An 18,329-nucleotide genomic window follows, 5' to 3' on the forward strand; every position below is an offset into this window, starting at 1 on the left:
AAACTTGCTGTTTTACCATTTTACAAGTTATTACTGTATTTTGCTAGCCTGGGTGCCAGCCCGAACCCCGCCCACAACATTTTTTGGACGGGAAGTTCGGTCTGGACTCGATCCATTGTGGAGTAATTATGCTCGGCTCCCAGAAGGCCGAGCCAATCAAATTGCCAGGGCGGGCTTTAATCGATGATGGACAGGCTATCTGCGGTTACGTAACCACCCATGTCATCAAAGAGCGCTTGGGTTGAATTGGTTTTCACCAACGATGACTGCAGCTGGAGAAGTAAGATGTTTAGATTCCGCTATCACGTCTGTAATAAAAGAAATCGACAGCGCTTTAATTTTAAAAGACGAACAAAGAACCGCAATCAAGGCATTTGTAGATTTGAAAGATGTGTTTGCCGTCCTTCCAACGGGATTCGGCAAAAGTTTAAGTACAAGTTCAACATACGTCACTTACTGCGTTGCTCTGATTGGTTGTAGGTCTATCCAATTGAGTGCAGAGTTTTTTTTTTTACTGGTTCGGTTAAGACACGCCCCATAATTCAAGTGCAATGGAGCAGTATCAGACTCACATTCTGCCTAGAATATGAGTATGACGAAGTCAGGCTAGTATTTTGCAATGCATTATGTGTCAAAAAGAGTATTACAGTTGTTAACAGTATTTTTCCAGGTAAAATGTAATTAGTTGAGTTTACTTACTTAATTATTTTACTTAGTGTTTCTCTGGCTGTCGTAACTCAGTGTTTGTAAGACACAGCTGTTATGGTGAAAAAAGCCAAGAGAAATACTGGGATTGATCTGTTGCATCTTTCCTGATGATATCAATGAACACCCACAGATTTAATCCTGAGGTTTATACTTGATCAAAAGTGTGGTTTGTCATTAAAAACAAATAAGTGTTTTTTAATAATCAATGAAACTATAGCAAGAGACGGAACACTGTTGAAATCATATTTTTAATACGTTAGTCAAAAAACGTTTTGGACTACATAGACACACAGAGACATCAAGAATCAGTGTATGCATCTCAACAACGGTGACATGCTTCATGCTGCAATGCATGCTGGGAGCCATGGATGAGTTTTATACTATGATGGCTCCCAGCATGCATTGCATGTCGCCGTTGTTGAGATTTATATATAATATTAATAGATCTCTTGATCTATTTTCAGCAATAAAATATTTAATTGTTTATAGTGACAAAGCACACTTTTGGTATAGTGCAAACCTCAAAATTAAATCTGTGGATTTTTGATGATGACATTATAAGTACAGATCCAACAGATCAATCCCAGCATTTCTCTTGGTTTTTTCCACCATAACAGCTGTGTCTTACAAACACTGAGTTACAACAGCCAGAGAAACACTAATGTTAAAAGTCAAGGTCAAGAGCCCAACTAAAGCAAACACTTTCCACCATGATGGTGACATCAAACTTTATTATTTTCAACAGTATCTCCAGTTTAATAAATACAAATAAATGTATGGTCCATTGTTGCAACTGAGTAAAAAATGCTTGAGAAATTTAAGGCAGTTTCTACATAATGTGAACAATATTTTTAACATGACTGAACTAAGTACTCTATTTGTAAAATTGAATTACCAATCCTCAAGATTTCTAAGTACTCTGTACTGTGTGGTAGCTAGTTTTATCAATTCAAAATGATGAGTTAACTTACTTGCTAAATTTAAGGCAATCGGTTTCCTTAAGTTTTTTTATGTAAACCCAACAGTTTAATTAAGCTTTCGAAGTAAACTCAACTAATTACATTTTACATTGTGTAGCTCATACGTTTTTACATACATACATACGTTTTTGTTCTCAAGATAGTATTTTTAGAGCATTTGCAGTTTGGAAGACAGTTTGGATGCTGCGATTTTCTCATTTATTTCACCAGTTTGGATTTCTTATTGAGAGCATGTAAACCCAATTTTTAACAAAGGCCTGCAACTAAATTGAACGCAAAACTGTTTGAGCGAATGATGTAACGGTAGGGGTGCTTCGACTTTGCTCGCCACTGCCAGAGAGTATTGTTTACTAAATGTAATAAAAATGTGCACATATTGACACTAGTCCAGTTTAGACGTACGGTCAGTCATATATTCTCTGCTGTGTTTTAGAGAAGGTTATGTTGTTGTTAAAACAACCACATCATCTGCATCTTTTTTTGTTGTTGTTGTTGTTGTTTTTAATTGCGGCGCTCCACGTGTTTAGTGGAAATGGCTTGAATGAAGAACATTTGGCAGTGGAGAAAATCATTAATAGGAGGATCATTATCATAAATGCCCCTAAACACTTGTGGTGTGTAGACTACTACAACCCCGCTCAGTTTAAACTGTAGAAGCTGTAAAATGATGCTGTGTCTCTCGGAGTCACGGTACCCTGATGCAACATTAGAAATCACTTTTTGAATGATTTAGCTACAATGAAATGTTACATAGACATCAATCATGTGACCAGACCCACCACAAGATCTATAAACCATAATGAAATTCAAAGCAATTTTAACAGAAATACCATACAACTGAGAAATACATTCCTAACATCAACTCATTAAAGAAATTATACGTGGAATTGTAACTTGAAAAAAACATTTGTAATGATTACAAAATTAACAAGATAAGCTGTATGCATTAAAATGTGTTAATGTGTGTATAAAGAACATTTAAAGTGTGAAAGAAGCATCAGATCTCTGTCTGTCATTCTCTGGGTGAACCCTGAGGACTGACCTTCTTCAGCTTCTCCATGATAGACTCATACTGCTTATTCCATTCAGCCTGTGAGAGTGAAGATGGATTGATCTCCTGTAATTTATATGCACTCTTAGACTGAACGCTGAAGATGTCCTGTGCTCTCTGACAGCTTTCACCAAATCTCTTCCAGTACTGAAAGATTAAATCACACCAGCATTAATTACAACACATTCACTAAAAATACAAATCGACAAACTCATGATGGAAGAGTCTGTAAAAGTTACTTTAACTCAAAATAATTAAAACAATTTCAACTTTAATAGGGATCTGCACAGATATATATTTTATAATAAACACTGTAATATTCCAGAAGAAGAATCATGGACTTCATGGTGACTTTAAAGGGTTAGTTCACCCAAAAATTAAAATTCATTCTCTCCAAACTCGTAAGATCTTTATTCATCTTGCATTATGCATTATGGAGTATGCAAAAACAACATATGGGATGAAATTGAGAACTCAGAATATTAGTGAAAGACATAATCAACTTTCAGCTTATATTACTGGGTTATTGGCTGTTTATTAGAACTTATAAAGCACATATTAATGCATCATTCTGCATGACCTTATTCTAAATCCATTAAAGGGATCATGACGTTTTTTTTTTTTTTTGTTTGTTTTTTTTTTTATGTTCCCTTAGGTTTGATTATAATATCAATATAGTTTTTTGGACGAAAAACTTTAAAAAATGTAGTTATTTATGGCCAGAGGTGGAGATTCCAGGGGTCAGAAAGTAAAAGTCCTGCCATATTTTTATTCCACCCACTGAAGCATTAATGAGATAAATAAGTGATTAATTGAGTGATGATTGAGCATTATTGAAGACACCTGATGATAACAAGCAGAATCACCAAAGGAGAAAATCACAATTTTTAAGTTACCATCATCAAGGTCAGGGTTTGTTTTAGTTGAGCTCTTGATCCTTGAATTTTTAATATCAGATTTTGTTTGGGCAGTTTTAACTGCATTAAAACCAAACAGACAAGCAAAGTTAAAAGATGATCAGGTGTTGTTGGTTATGTTTTCACATAAACATTATTTGATCTGAATCACTGAACTCATTTAGAGCCCAATCTCTGAGTTAGATTTACATTATTGATTATAGCAGAACTGTGATTCTACAGCACAAGATCAGCTTTACCAATACATTTTTTTTTAAGAGTTCTGATTTAAAAAAAAAGCAGAGCTCATTTAAACACACAGACATCAAGAATCATTCTGTGAATCTCAACAGTGGTGGCCATCATAAAGCATGTTGCAGTGCATTCTGGGAGCCACCAATCAAAATTCATCAATGGCTCCCATCATGCATTGCTGCATGAATAAATTATGAGCTTAATTGTCTTAGTAATTTCATTTATTCTCACTATTAAAATTTTGCTGTTTTTCTGTGACTTTTTAGTAGCTTGTTTTCTAATGTTCAGAGTTGATCTGTTGATCAGAATATGTTGCTTGTCACCGTTGTTGAGATTCACAGGCTGATACTTGATGTTTGTGTGTGCCTAAAATAATTTTTTTTTTTTTTTTTTGTGATAAGGACAACTTTTTTTAAAAAAAAATTCTGTATTGTATAAGCTGATCTTCTGTAGAATCACAGTGCTGCTGTAATCAATAATGTAAAACTAACTGAGAGATTGGGCTCTAAATGAGCTCAGTGATTCAGATCAAATAATGATTTTGAGAAAACATAACCAACACCACCTGATCATCTTTTAACTTTGCTTGTCTGGTTGGTTTTAATGCAGTTAAAACTGCCCAAACAAAATCTAACACTAAAAAGGCAAAGGTCAAGAGCTCAACTAAAACAAACCCTGACCTCAATGATGGTAACTTAAAAATTGTGATTTTCTCCTTTGGTGATTCTGCTTGTTATCATCAGGTGTCTTCAATAATGCTCAATCATCACTCAATTAATCACTTATTTATCTCATTAATGCTTCAGTGGGTGGAATAAAAATATGGCAGGACTTTTACTTTCTGACCCCTGGAATCTCCACCTCTGTTTATGGCCTTTTCCCACCCTGTTTCTCTCCCTCTGACTCAAACAGTCATTTTTGTTTTTTTTTTCCCCTTTAAGAGTTCAGTGTAACCGCCCACTGTTATGATTGGCTAATGGCAGTGCCTATGCATTAATTATTAACGAGCCCTAGTCAGAACACGTGTGGAACTGTTAGTAGCGGGAGCTGCTGATTATTGGTGATGGCTCTTGCAATGAGACTAATATGATTGAGCCGGAATCATCAACTAGAATGGATCAGCCCGGGTCCACATGGAAAGTGGGAAAATATTTCAAATAAATTATATGTCTTATCTCATGTCATTTGTAACCAGACACTTGAAAACGGGTTATTGTTGCCTAATTATCCAGTAACTTGCTAAAAGTTGAACATTATTAAACTAATTTCAATGAAATGACAAACTGCATGCACAGGTCATATTTGAAGACGCAGCATTAATATGGCAAAATTGTACTTATGTATCACATGTACTAGAAATGAGGCAACATATTTTCATAATTCACTTATAAGAAAGTGTTTATATTAGCAGGTGATATAAGATTGAAAAGTAATATTGTAAAGAGCCTTAAAATTAAGATTGCTATAAACACTCACACTTCTGGTGCAATGCCCACTGAGCAAGAACATGCTGCATGGAGACCCCTGGAGTATGTGCACATTCAAAAAGACTATTAATAATAATTATCTGCATGTTTGAGTATTAACCTAATCTTTGAGCAAAAGCATCATATCTGCAATTTTTTTTTTCTTAACCCTCTGGAGTCTGAGGCTGATTTGGGGCTTGGAGAAGTTTTGACATGCCCTGACATTTGTGCTTTTTTCAGTTGTTCATAAACATATAAATGACAAAAGTGTCATTACACTGTATTCAGCACAAACTAGGCTACAATAATATGTGAGAAATATGTATGTACATGTTTGTGTTTTTGAAGGAATAATGTTTATGCGTGGTTATTGAAAAACAAAAAAACTTAAGTCACTGAAATAAGGCCAAAAAAAGTATATTAAATCTGTGTTCATAAGACTTCTGGGTATTGGAGGTTGTAGACTAGAGTTTTTGCTTTAGAATTATGTAAAAATTATGCCGCCTACACCTTCATATAAAACAATAGAGAGATTTAAATTTTCTAAGACACTTTTGGTCAAGAAACACAGTATGCATGGAGGCGTGAATCCTCATGTATAATGGGTGATTCTCACCTGAGAAGACAAAAGAATTGAATAATAATGATCTGAAATGACTTGCATATTAATGAGGCCTTTCAGTCAGGTAGGCTGTGAAAAAACCCTCTGTGATCATGCTGATAACAGGATTAAAGTCCACTCAGGACAAAAAAAAAACATGATTTTTGTGATCTCATGCATGCACGTATTATTGCACATGATATGAAGAAAATTTTGTATAGGCCTATGTTAAATTACACTACCAGTCAAAAGATTGAACACATTGCCATTATAATGTTTTTAAAAGAAATCTCAAGTCTCTAACCAAATAATGGTTTTCTATTTTAATATACTTTAAAATATAATGTATTTCTGTGATGCAACGCGTCTGAACATTCCTACCTCTAGGGCATTTCATATAGGCTACTATATTTGTTATATTATAGAGCCTAAATGTTGATGTGCAGTTGACAAACTATACATCATTAAAAAGATCTAAGACTCAAGCTTCAAATTTTGACTCTTAAAATCTTATATTGACCATAATTTCTTAATATGCTTAAAAGCATACACATTTGGAGAAATATTGATGGATTCTCATATGTTTATATCAATTTTCTATACAGAGGAGTAATATTTATTATTCTATATTTATTGTCATCATTATGAGCGCTGGATGCTGTGTTTTTAATTCATACTTCAGCCGGAGGGCGCTCTGCCCCTTTTGTCCACAAATGCCTCAGTAAAAGAAGAGGCATATCATGTGACAATCAAGGAACTAACAGAGGCAAGAGATCGCTAAATATGGCTATTCAAAACACTTTTGAAGACAATAAATACACGATTGAGATGATGAATGCATGTATTGACTGAATTTGCGTCTGAATAGCGCTGGCTCCGTGGGCGTGGCCGCATTAGCGGATAATGAGCTGAATCACAGACTTCTGACATGGCTCTCTTTTCATACAGATTGCATAAACACAGAAGGTTTGTTTTCGATTTGACTTATATGTTTTAAAACCTGACATCTTAACGTTTTTTTAGACATAAGTGTAATTTTTTTGTCATTAGTATTCACTAAGTTACAGTTCATTTTCTGAGAACTATCAGATTAAACTTCGTTCAGAGGGAGACGAGAGATCACGCATCATGTTAGTTTTCTTTATTTTACAAAAAGCACAACATTTTGTTTTTACTCTGAGTGTACACAAATGAAAGAAGATATTCCACAGATTAAAATGGTGTATAACTCTTAATTGTATGTGCAACATTGACGGAGTATTTTGAGTCTCTTTCACACTGATAAGAAAAAAACCACGGTGGTATAGCCGGCGATACCCTCAGACCTCAGAGTGTTAAACAGTCATCCCATCCGTGAAATGTAGTGAACACACGCATAAATTAACACGTGACTGGAAAATAAACTGAATCCATTTTTTGCATTGCAACGCAATCTTATTGTAAATCTCATTGCATTTCATTGCATCTTGTCATGTCAATGATGCAATGATGCAAAATTAGGCGTTGTTGTCTTGTGCTGGAGGCAGTCATATGTAAACAACTGGTGCTAGGTGACGTCACCTTGTCCCATAGGATCCACAACGAGCCGTATTTGGAGCTTGATTAAATAAATGCTTTCTTTATAATGGGGAGGACGTCTTAAGCTATGAAACTTGCAGGAACTTTTAATGGTACAAAGACCTCTTATATGCCAAAAGATCAAGGTAAATTTGGATTCTCATGTCATCACCCCTTTAATCCTAAATTTAACTACCTTACTAACTTTTCATAAGCAGTAATTAGGAGTTTCAAGCAATATAGTGTAGCACACAGAATCTTTGTAATTGTTTTTGAAATTGCTGTTTATTATTTTGCACCGCAGTTCTAGGGTTAAGGCAGGAAGTTAATGAGCCCGGAAGAGAGGCGGAGAGAGAGTTAGTTAGTCTGATGTGGGTGTGTTGCAGTTGTTCTGCGTTCCGATTAAAACAGTTCAGAACGAAGCCTCCCTTGTCTGTCGTTCCTCAGATACTACACTGGTGTCAGAAGTGGGATGTCGGAACGCGAATTAGAACGCGTCCTGCGTGATTTAAGCAGTCTCGTGGATGAGATGCGAGACGACGTGCGAAGCCGCGGCGGGAAAAACACCGCGCCTGCCGAGATGCGGACACCCGCGCTGAGAGAGAGAGAGGTGGCTGGGGCCAGTGCACGAACTTTCCGCCCGCGGGAGTGCCGCGATCGTTTCCGTGACGGCTCAATGGACTCTTTAGAGGCAATAGCACGAGATTCATGCGAATTGGAAGTGAGCCAAAATGAGGACATTGCTTCAGCCGGTGAGAGTGAATATGCTGGTTTTGAATTGTTGAGAAAGTGCCATTCCCCCATAATGGGAAGTTTGGGTGCAGCAGTGGAAATTCTGCCTGGAAGAGAGGTGAACAGGGTTGATTGCAGCTCAGCGCGGGTTCATGTTAAGCTGCCCAGGTATGACGGATCTGTGCCACCTGAGCCCTATTTTGCACAAGTACAGCTGGCAGCCTGGCGTGCTGGGTGGAGTAAAGAGGATTCAGCGGCTCAGCTGGCATTGGCGCTGGAGGGGCCAGCATTACAAGTCCTGCTTGATCTCACACCAGCAGAGCAGAGAGACTACGAAACTCTTACGGGGGCACTTGAACAGCGGTTTGGGGTGCGGCAAACAGCAGAGCAAAGACGGGAACAGCTGGCTGGTAGACGGAGGAAAGAAGGGGAGAGTTTGGGTGCTTTGGCCGCGGATGTGAGGTTCTATGTGCGGCGTGGGTACCCGCAATGCACCGCAGCTGCCCAGGAGGAGCTGGCTCTCCACGCATTCCTGCAAGCCCTGCTTCCGAAAAAGCTGCGACAGCATGTTCGCTTATTTGCCCCACAAACACTGGCTCAAGCATTGGCAGAGGCTGAGCGAGCGGAGTCTGTATTTATGACAACACGAGCGGCAGCCCCGTTTTACCACCCTCCTGCCCGAGTTCGCCAGGCTGAGCATACTGATGTCGACAATACTGAAGGGATATGTCGTATGGGTGATTATATGCAACAAGTCGAGAGCAGAGAACGGCCCATGAACCGGCGAGGGCGTTCTACACGAGGGGATCCATGTTACCGTTGCGGGGAAGCAGGACATGTGGCCCGTGATTGTCCCGCCCCTACACCTTTGCCCCGCAAGCCTGCTTTTTCGGAAAACTAGAAGAGAGCGGTCGGGCGGAGGGACGGCCGCTCCCACCACAGTCTACACCCCTCCATGGAAAATGTTCACTAGTGGGCCACACCCAGGGTTTATATGTGTTGTGTGATCTAAATGGCAATGCCTGTAAGGCCCTCATTGACACGGGGTCCACCATTTCCATTGTTCGGCCGGGAATCCTACCTGGAACAGAAGGGTCAACCCCAGCTGGGTGGTCAGCTACTGCGATGCAGATGAGAACTGTAACTGGGGAGCGGGCTGCCCTCAAAGGAGGGAAGTGCCTACAGGTGACAGTGGGCAAAGGTGTTTTCGTCCATGAGTTTTGGCTGGCAGACATAGAGGATGCTTGTATTATGGGACTAGACTTTTTGACACTGAGTGGGGCCTGTATAAATGTGGCTGGAGCTTACCTTCAGATTGGTCATGAAGTCGTTCCCCTACAGAAAGGAAAAAAGACAGTTGATGTGCCCTCAGGCCAAGCGGGAGGGGAAGCAGCTGGGCAGAATAAGCAAGCACCCACATGGAAAGCTACCCCTGTCGATGTTAGCACCGCTCCAGTGCCCACCCTGTCAAAAGAGACTGTACAGGCCGTACAGGAGTTGTGGCAACGGTGCAGTGAAGGACTTACCCCCAGCCAGCGTCGACAGTTACGGGAAGTACTTGACCGCAACCAGGATGTTTTTGCGGCACGAGACGAGGACTGCGGACGAACGGGGCTTGTACAGCACGACATCTATACTGGTGAAGCTCCGCCCATCCGGCTACGACCCCACCGGTTAGCGCTGGCTAAACAGACCGCAGCAGAACAAAAGATCCAGGAGATGGAAAAAGCAGGAGTAATTGAGCCTTCCAACAGCCCGTGGGCAGCCCCCGCCGTGCTGGTCAAAAAGAAGGACTCCTCCTGGCGGTTTTGTGTGGACTATCGCCGCTTAAATTCTGTCACGAGAAAAGACTCTTTCCCGCTACCGCGAATCGACGACACCCTGGGCCGACCCTTTATCTGGGATGAGGTGTGTGAGGCCGCCTTCAACCACTTACGTGAAGTATTGACCAAGGCTCCAGTGTTAGCATACCCTAATCCAGACCGGCTGTTCATCATTGACACTGATGCCAGTAATGTTGGTGTTGGCGCAGTGTTATCCCAGGAAGATAACGATGGAGAACATGTTGTTGCATACTTCAGCCAGGCTCTGAAGAAGGCAGAGAGAAACTACTGCATTACCCGCCGAGAGCTACTAGCGGTGGTGCTGGCACTCCGGCACTTCCGGCCCTACCTGTATGGAAAGAAGTTCCGGCTGCGGACAGATCATGCCTCCATCACCTGGCTATTAAGTTTCCGAAATCCTGAGGGTCAGGTGGCTCGGTGGCTGGAGATTCTCCAGGACTACAATTTTGAAGTGCAGCACCGGGCTGGCTGGCAACATGGAAACGCAGATGCCCTGTCCTGCCGTCCCTGCGAAGTAATCGACTGCCGAAATTGTCGGAAGCAGGAAGAACGGGAAAAGGCCATCAACAAAGCTATGGTGTACCAGGTGGACAGAGAGGATAAGGCCTGCGACCCCCTGGAACCTCGTGAGTTGCAACTGCAGCAGGAGGCAGACCCTGCCTTAAAGAGACTACGTGAGTGGTTGGCAGCAGGGCAGCAGCCTGAGCGGCAGGAAATAATGGCTTTTGGACCGGAAGTGAAAACCTATTACTCGCAGTGGGCCACCCTTACTCTCCGTGATGGTCTGCTTTACCGTCAGTGGCAGACACCCGATGGTGAGGCTACCTTACTGCAGTTGCTAGTTCCCTGCTCCTTGCGACGCCAAGTCCTACAGCTCGTGCATGGTTCAGTGGGGACGGGGCATTTTGGAGTTGCGAAGACCCTACGGAGATTGAGAAGCCGGTTCTATTGGGCAGGATGCTGGCTGGACGTCGAACTCTACGTCCACTGCTGTGACGCATGCACGGCCAAGAAGGGACCCACACGGCGACCCCATGCCCCGCTGCAACAATACTTGGTCGGGGCTCCCATGGAGCGCGTGGGGGTTGACATCCTGGGCCCCTTCCCGGTCTCAGAGGCTGGGAACCGTTACATCCTAATCGCCATGGACTACTTCACCAAGTGGCCAGAGGCATATGCAATACCTGACCAGAGTACGGCCACCACGGCAGAGAAGCTGGTGGAGGACATGTTCTGCCGATTCGGAGCCCCAGACGAGATGCACAGTGATCAGGGACGTAATTTTGAAGCTGAAGTATTCCAAGAGGTGTGCCGACTTTTGGGGATACGCAAGACGCGCACAACTCCCCTTCATCCACAAAGCGATGGATTGGTGGAACACTTCAACCGTACCCTGACCACCCAGCTAGCTATCCTAACCAGTGAGCATCAACGCGACTGGGACCGGCACATACCCCTGGTTCTTTGGGCCTACCGAACAGCAGTTCAAGAATCTACGGGTTGCACACCAGCTACGCTCATGTTTGGCCGGGAACTACGAACACCGGTGGAACTGGTTTTGCCCCCCCCCCGAACCAGAAATCCCTGGGGGGCCGGGGTTGGAGTATTTGCAGAAGCTTCGGAACAGACTCCATGTAGTGCACGAGGGAGCCCGGGACCGGCAGGGAGCTGCATCAGCCAGGCAGAAGCGGGCTTACGATGTCCACAGTAATGACAGAGACTTCGCTTCTGGTGACAGAGTTTGGGTTTACTCCCCAAAAAGGAAAAAGGGCTACTCCGAAACTATACAGTCACTGGCATGGCCCATGTGAAGTGCTGGCCAAGATTTCTGATGTTGTGTACCGGGTCAAGATGGGAGGGCGACGACGGCGAATGGTAGTGCTCCATCGCGATCGACTTGCCCCGTATCAGCCCATGGTCAGGGAGCGTTCGGAAGGGAATCCAGAAGAGGAAACAACACAGGCTAGCGCAATGCCATACACAGCGTATTCCACAGCTAGCCCACCTGCTACGATGGGGGAAGGACGACCACAGCGACAACGGAGGAAGCCAAGATCCTTACAAGACTACATCTGTGACGCTGCTCATTTATAAGAACAGATGAAGGACTAAAGTTGTTGCAAATAGAAGTTGCTGTGCGCTACTGAGCTCTTTTATGGACACTGGGACAGTTGTCTCTTAAGGGGAGGGTAGTGTAGCACACAGAATCTTTGTAATTGTTTTTGAAATTGCGGTTTATTATTTTGCACCCGGAAGAGAGGCGGAGAGAGAGTTAGTTAGTCTGTTAACCTGTTTTGCTTCTTCAATGGACTCCAGAAACTCCTCCTTCAGGTCTTCCAGCTCTTCAATCAGTACCTCCCCAGCAAAGGTCTTCTCTTTCAGTGTGTACAGGAAAAGAGACACTTTCTCCCAGAACTCTTTAAGATCAACCAGAATTTGTTGGATTTGATAAAGACACTGTTGGACTTCCTTCAGGTGGTCAGGACTGGGAATCTCACCTGAACAAACAACATACAACAGATTCTGATTCATGAGAGATCATTGGGAGCCTTCAGGCTGTGATGAACATGTAAACAGCATGATAATTTAAAAGCACAGAGAGACTCTCACCCTGTTGTATTTTGCAATTGGCCAACTTCATCTGAAGATCAATCAGTCTGATTTTGATGTCCCACTCTTGGTTTCGAGGACCATTATTTTCAGAGACAATTTTCCTCAGCTCCAGTTCAAGCTTGACCAGAGCATCCTCCAGAGCCTTCATCTCATAAGTGTGTTTCTTTAGATTTTCTTCAGTCTCTTTCAGTTCTATAAACACATCACTCCGGCACTTCCCCACACTTTTGGCTTGTTGATCATACCTGAATAATATGAGGCATATTCAGTGATATAGTCTGGATTTCACAAACACAAGAACACACAGACTCTGTCAAACTGTTTTCATAATTTTTAAAGCCATTTTTACATGAATTCGCAGGATATGAATTCTTGATATAAACAACTCAATTTTCACTAGTTAAAATGCTAATTCTGTATATCTGTATTTCAACAAGTTACATTTGCATTTCTGATATCTAAAAATGTATTTCTAATATCAATATAATTTCAGAAATCAAAAATGGCATTCTTACAAACAATGACATTCATATTATCAGAATTAACACTGTCACTAGTGACACTCAAATTATTGATATCAAAAATGAACATTTCTACTAGTAGCAATTCAGTTGTTGATATTAAGAATAAATGTTTCAGAAACAGTGAAAAAGTTAAATATTTTTTTTCAAAAAAGCACGATAAAACTTTGTAAAAATTTGTTCAAGCATAAAACTTGCTACACATTTTGGCTTGTTTAAAGCACAAACTCCGATCATTTTAAAACATTTAAAAAAAAAAAAAAAAAAAAAAAAAACATTTAAGTCTTGATTATATTTCATTGTTCATTGTGTCTGTTTTCTCCAGCACTCTGTCTGAGTTTGCTCATTAATTTGTCCCCATAGTTGCCTAATTATTTCTCTTTGTTTCCTCCCAGTATATATCTGCCTGAGTTTCAGTCTTCTGTTGACAGTTCTTGTTAAAGGGGATGTCGGATGCAAAATTCCCTTTTACATGGTGTTTGGACATCAGTGTCTGTACACAACCTCCCTATAATGGTAAAATCCATTTTTTTTTAAAATCCCCATAAATCATAAGCACTTTGTCAGATCAAGCCATTCACAGATTCTTAGCAAAGTGACATCATTCTGCACAGGCCCCTCCCACGACTCTTGACAGACACTGTCATTTTGACACACCCTGAGTGAGCTGTAAACAGTCCTCTATTGTTTCGACCCGGAGCAGGCGTAGACAATAAAACCAACAATTCAGAAACTTTCTGTTCAAGCCTTAATTGCCGAAGTTGTTCCGGGTCTGACTCCGGCTCAAATAGGTTGTACTGATGTGTCTTTAGATCCTCCCGCTGCCATACTTTCCCCAAGGGATACGCTCAATGGTTGTCAAGGCAGCGCTCCACCTGTCTTGTGTCCACACCCCACAGAAAAGAGGGGCGGGGTGAACAGTAGCTCATTATCATTTAAAGTGCCACGCACCGAAACGGTTCGCTGTGAACAGAGCTGTTTTTTACAAGGTAAAAAGGGTGTTGTTTTACACAACCATTGAGAATATTTACCAAGGTATGTTACAGACATTTCAGGAATACCCTAAAGAATCATAAAAACATGTGGAAAATGTGCATCTGATGTCCCCTTTAATGCTAACACTAAGTTTGAGTCTTCTGGAAATAAAGTCATTTTATGCTAATCTTCTTCATTGTGCTTTTTCACACACCACGCTTAGCAAAGTGTGACAACAAGACAGTAAAAAATAAGAAAATCATTTGTTTGCCGTGATAATGAAAATGATTGTTTGTTGTGAAATGCTGAACTTCATCAGTGTTTTCACCTTTTCAAGATGTCATCCACAGCTCTGATGATGTCATTGATCCATGTTCTGGCATTCTCCAGGTATTTCACAGCCAGAACGGGTTTGTTATTCTCAGCAGCTTCTGTTACTAATGGGAACAGCGAAGTGACCAGGTTGGAACTCGTGTCGACACACTGCGAGAAAACAATTTACTAAGGGTTAAGTTTCATAGAACAACCATAAAAAACATTTTGGCACACTAGTATCTATGGAAGCTTAAAAAAAAATGTAGGTACAAAATTCTGACATTTTTTCCCCTCACAATTGTGTTTACATCTCACGTTTGTTTTTCTCTAAAATAGTTAAACCTGATTGTGTATGCGGATACACATGCAGAATCCTGAGGGGGAATAAAGTCAGATTTTTTTTAGAAAAAGATACAATTACCTTTTTTTAAATGTCTTATATCATGGTGGAATTAAGTTCTGTAAGTATTCGAAAGTCACAATTTCCGAAGATTCTAAACTGGATTTTGAGGGTTTTGTGTTGTTTATTCTTTTTTTCTTTCACTAATTGCATGTCAAAATTAACAGCACGGCTTTGAAACGACATGAGGGTGAGTAAATACTGACAGCATTTAGATTTTACGACGTAAAACAGAAAATGATAAATTAAGTCTCACCTTCATCAGAACAGCCTCAGAGGATCTAAACAGCAGATGTGTTTCACTAGCTTGTTTTCTGATCAGATACTCCAGCTTTGGGAATTTACCCAGACATACGAATGACAGATGATAGAGGAGAGCCGTTCGCTCCGAAGATAGAAGAAGCTCCTGGATGAAGTCTGGACATGACACCAAACCGAATATTAGTGATGTTCAACAACCTCTGGGGTTCAATCAAAATCTGTCAACATTTATTTACAGATGACATAACCTGATATTGCTGAGTTCAACATGTTCCTGGGTCAACATTTTTGTTGATCCTGGAACAACATTCAAATCAACCAATCGGATTTGAGGGACAAGTTTACAGATTATGTCAAGTTTAGGCTTAAAATCATGAATGGGTGCTTCTACATCAGTGTTATTCATCTATCATTTCCCTCTGATTTTTGGGATAACGGGTTAGGTTTAGGGGTAGGAATAGGGTTAAGACTAAATTTTCAGACTAGAATGTTGTTCCAGGATCAACAAAATATGTTGACCCAGGAACACATCTAACTCAGCAAAATCAGGACGTGTGACACAGACGTGCCTCTCAGAGTTTCTTGATCTGAAATGGAAAGTGTCTCACCTCTGCTATCGGCCATGTTTTTTAATTGAGCGTAAACTGGTAATGCGTCCAACTGTACGGCCTCTAAAAAAATATGACAGAAGATGTGATGAAAGTAGAATCAACAATTAAAAATGTTTACAATTTAAGGGTTCTTGAATATCAGGTGAATTTGCAGTTTTCAGCTGAGATTCAGTTTTGACTTTTTAACTTTAGTTAGTGTGTAATGTTGCTGTTTGATCATAAACAACATCTGCAAAGTTACGACGCTCAAAGTTCAATGCAAAGAGAGATATATTCTTTTACAGAAATCTACAACAAGCGGCTGGTAGGGACTACAACGAGCTTCTTCCTGGGTTAGTGACATCACAAACCCTAAAATTTACATAAACCCCGCCCCCACAAGATAATCATGACAGAATATGCTATATCAGATATCAGATAATGATATACAGAGATGTGATTTGTAAAATACACAGGCGCCCATAATGACTGATACGTCACTTTACAATTTACTTTTTAATTTACAAAAAATATATCAATAATAGTTATATATTCAATCATGCTTACATATTTTACAATGTCAGGTGTAGAATGCAGAGCAAGCTAGAGCAGGACTCAGATGCAGAAAAGTAGAAAAGAAAAAATGTGAATATTGAGAGTAAATTGTAAAAAAAAAAAAAAAAAAAGGTACACTTACAGAGTATTCGGTGTTCTCCTGAAAGCAGTCTTCAACTGAGTGTCACACTTCCAGACAGCAGTACTTATATCAGATCCATGGGTGGAGTATAAGCTCCAGCTCCGCCTCTCTCCACCTACTGTGGGCATGATGGGTGGAGCCACACCTTAACCCCTCCCATAACCCTTCTCTCATTTTGCTCTGCAGCGAGCACTACTTGGCTCAAATGATAAATCACGAGATTACAAAACATCAGAGGTGGAAAGTCCAGGGGTCAGAAAGTAAAAGTCCTGCCATATTTTTATTCCACCCACTGAAGCATTAATGAGATAAATAAGTGATTAATTGAGTGATGATTGAGCATTATTGAAGACACCTGATGATAACAAGCAGAATCACCAAAGGAGAAAATCACAATTTTTAAGTTACCATCATCGAGGTCAGGGTTTGTTTTAGTTGAGCTCTTGACCCTTGATATTTTAATATTGGATTTTGTTGGGGCAGTCTTAGCTGCATTAAAACCAACCAAACAAGCAAAGTTAAAAGATGATCAGGTGGTATTGGTTATGTTTTCACATAATCATTATTTGATCTGAATCACTCATTTAGAGCCCAATCTCTGAGTTAGATTTACATTATTGATTACAGCAGCACTGTGATTCTACAGCAGAAGATCAGCTTTATCAATACAATCTGAAAGATTTCTTAAAAGTTGTTCTGATCAAAAGAGAAAACTCACACACAGACATCAAGAATCAGCGTGTGAATCTCAACAATGGTGACAAGCAACATATTCTGATCAACAGATCAACTCTGAACATTAGAAAACAAGCTACTAAAAAGTCACAGAAAAACAGCAAAAAATAAAATAGTGAGAATAAAGAAAATTACTAAGACAATTCAGCTCATAATTTATTCATGCAGCAATGCATGATGGGAGCCGTGGATGAATTTTGATTGGTGGCTCCCAGAATGCATTGCAACATTCTTTTTGACGGTCACCACTGTTGAGATTCACAGACTGATTCTTGATGTCTGTGTGTCTAAGTGAAAGTCATTTTTACAACTTTTGATAAATCCTTTGAATTGTATTGATAAAGTTGATCTTCTGCTGTAGAATCACAGTGCTGCTGTAATCAATAATGTAAATCTAACTCAGAGATTGGGCTCTAAATGAGTTCAGTGATTCAGATCAAATAATGATTATGTGAAAACACAACCAACAACACCTGATCAGCTTTTCTCTTTGCTTGACTAACTGTTACAACAGCCCAAATAAAATCTAATATTAAAATATCAAGGGTCAAGAGCTCAACTAAAACAAACCCTGACCTCGATGATGGTAACTTAAAAATTGTGATTTTCTCCTTTGGTGATTCTGCTTGTTATCATCAGGTGTCTTCAATAATGCTCAATCATCACTCAATTAATCACTTATTTATCTCATTAATGCTTCAGTGGGTGGAATAAAAATATGGCAGGACTTTTACTTTCTGACCCCTGGACTTTCCACCTCTGCAAAACATTTACAAAAGGACAGGGAATAATTAGCCTACATAGGCTATAACTATACAAATCTGCATAAATCTATGACCACCCAAAATAAAAATAATGTACAAGAATACTTAAATACAAACAAGTACATTTGTAGTACATTCTTATATTTTTGTGGTAGTGCACTAAGATTCAATTTAAGCATTAGTGGTATTTAGTTTACATGTTCATATTAGAGTACAGTGTGCAAAGCTGAGACACTTTCCATTTCAAACTCACTAATTTACCCTGAAATAACAGCTCAACACATGTTTAATGACAGTATCAACTAGTCTAGATGGCTTCAGCAATGAACACTCAGTAAAAACAGACTGATGGCAAAGGTGAGAGAGTT

General features: G+C 40.3%; 1 protein-coding gene across 3 annotated transcripts; it reads right to left on the reverse strand.

Moving 5' to 3' along the window:
• Positions 1–258: 258 nt before the first annotated feature.
• LOC125258081 lies at positions 259–16,714 on the reverse strand. 3 transcript variants are annotated; one of them, XM_048174916.1, is made up of 8 exons: positions 16,463–16,714; positions 15,784–15,846; positions 15,171–15,331; positions 14,528–14,682; positions 12,701–12,948; positions 12,380–12,588; positions 2,731–2,886; positions 259–308 (listed from the first exon to the last, which is right to left on the reverse strand). In XM_048174916.1, the coding sequence occupies exons 2-8, from the start codon at positions 15,797–15,799 to the stop codon at positions 303–305; spliced, it is 951 nt and encodes a 316-aa protein (XP_048030873.1). In that variant the 5' UTR covers positions 15,800–15,846; positions 16,463–16,714; the 3' UTR covers positions 259–302. The 3 variants fall into 3 exon arrangements, with proteins under 3 accessions (XP_048030873.1, XP_048030871.1, XP_048030872.1); XM_048174914.1 differs by lacking the exon at positions 259–308 and having other exon boundaries at positions 2,433–2,886; XM_048174915.1 differs by lacking the exons at positions 259–308; positions 16,463–16,714 and adding an exon at positions 16,333–16,424 and having other exon boundaries at positions 2,433–2,886.
• Positions 16,715–18,329: the final 1,615 nt, after the last annotated feature.

This window comes from Megalobrama amblycephala, linkage group LG22, assembly GCF_018812025.1.
Source record: "Megalobrama amblycephala isolate DHTTF-2021 linkage group LG22, ASM1881202v1, whole genome shotgun sequence".
NCBI classification, from domain to species: Eukaryota; Metazoa; Chordata; class Actinopteri; order Cypriniformes; family Xenocyprididae; genus Megalobrama; species Megalobrama amblycephala.

What these genes read in the sequence shown, in the direction of transcription:
- LOC125258081 (XM_048174914.1), bottom strand. An exon ending in CAATTGCAAAATACAACAGG is followed by an intron (nt 12,589 to 12,700) that starts GTGAGAGTCTCT and finishes TTGTTTGTTCAG; the next exon opens with GTGAGATTCCCAGTCCTGAC. An exon ending in CCATTGAAGAAGCAAAACAG is followed by an intron (nt 2,887 to 12,379) that starts GTTAACAGACTA and finishes TTAATCTTTCAG; the next exon opens with TACTGGAAGAGATTTGGTGA.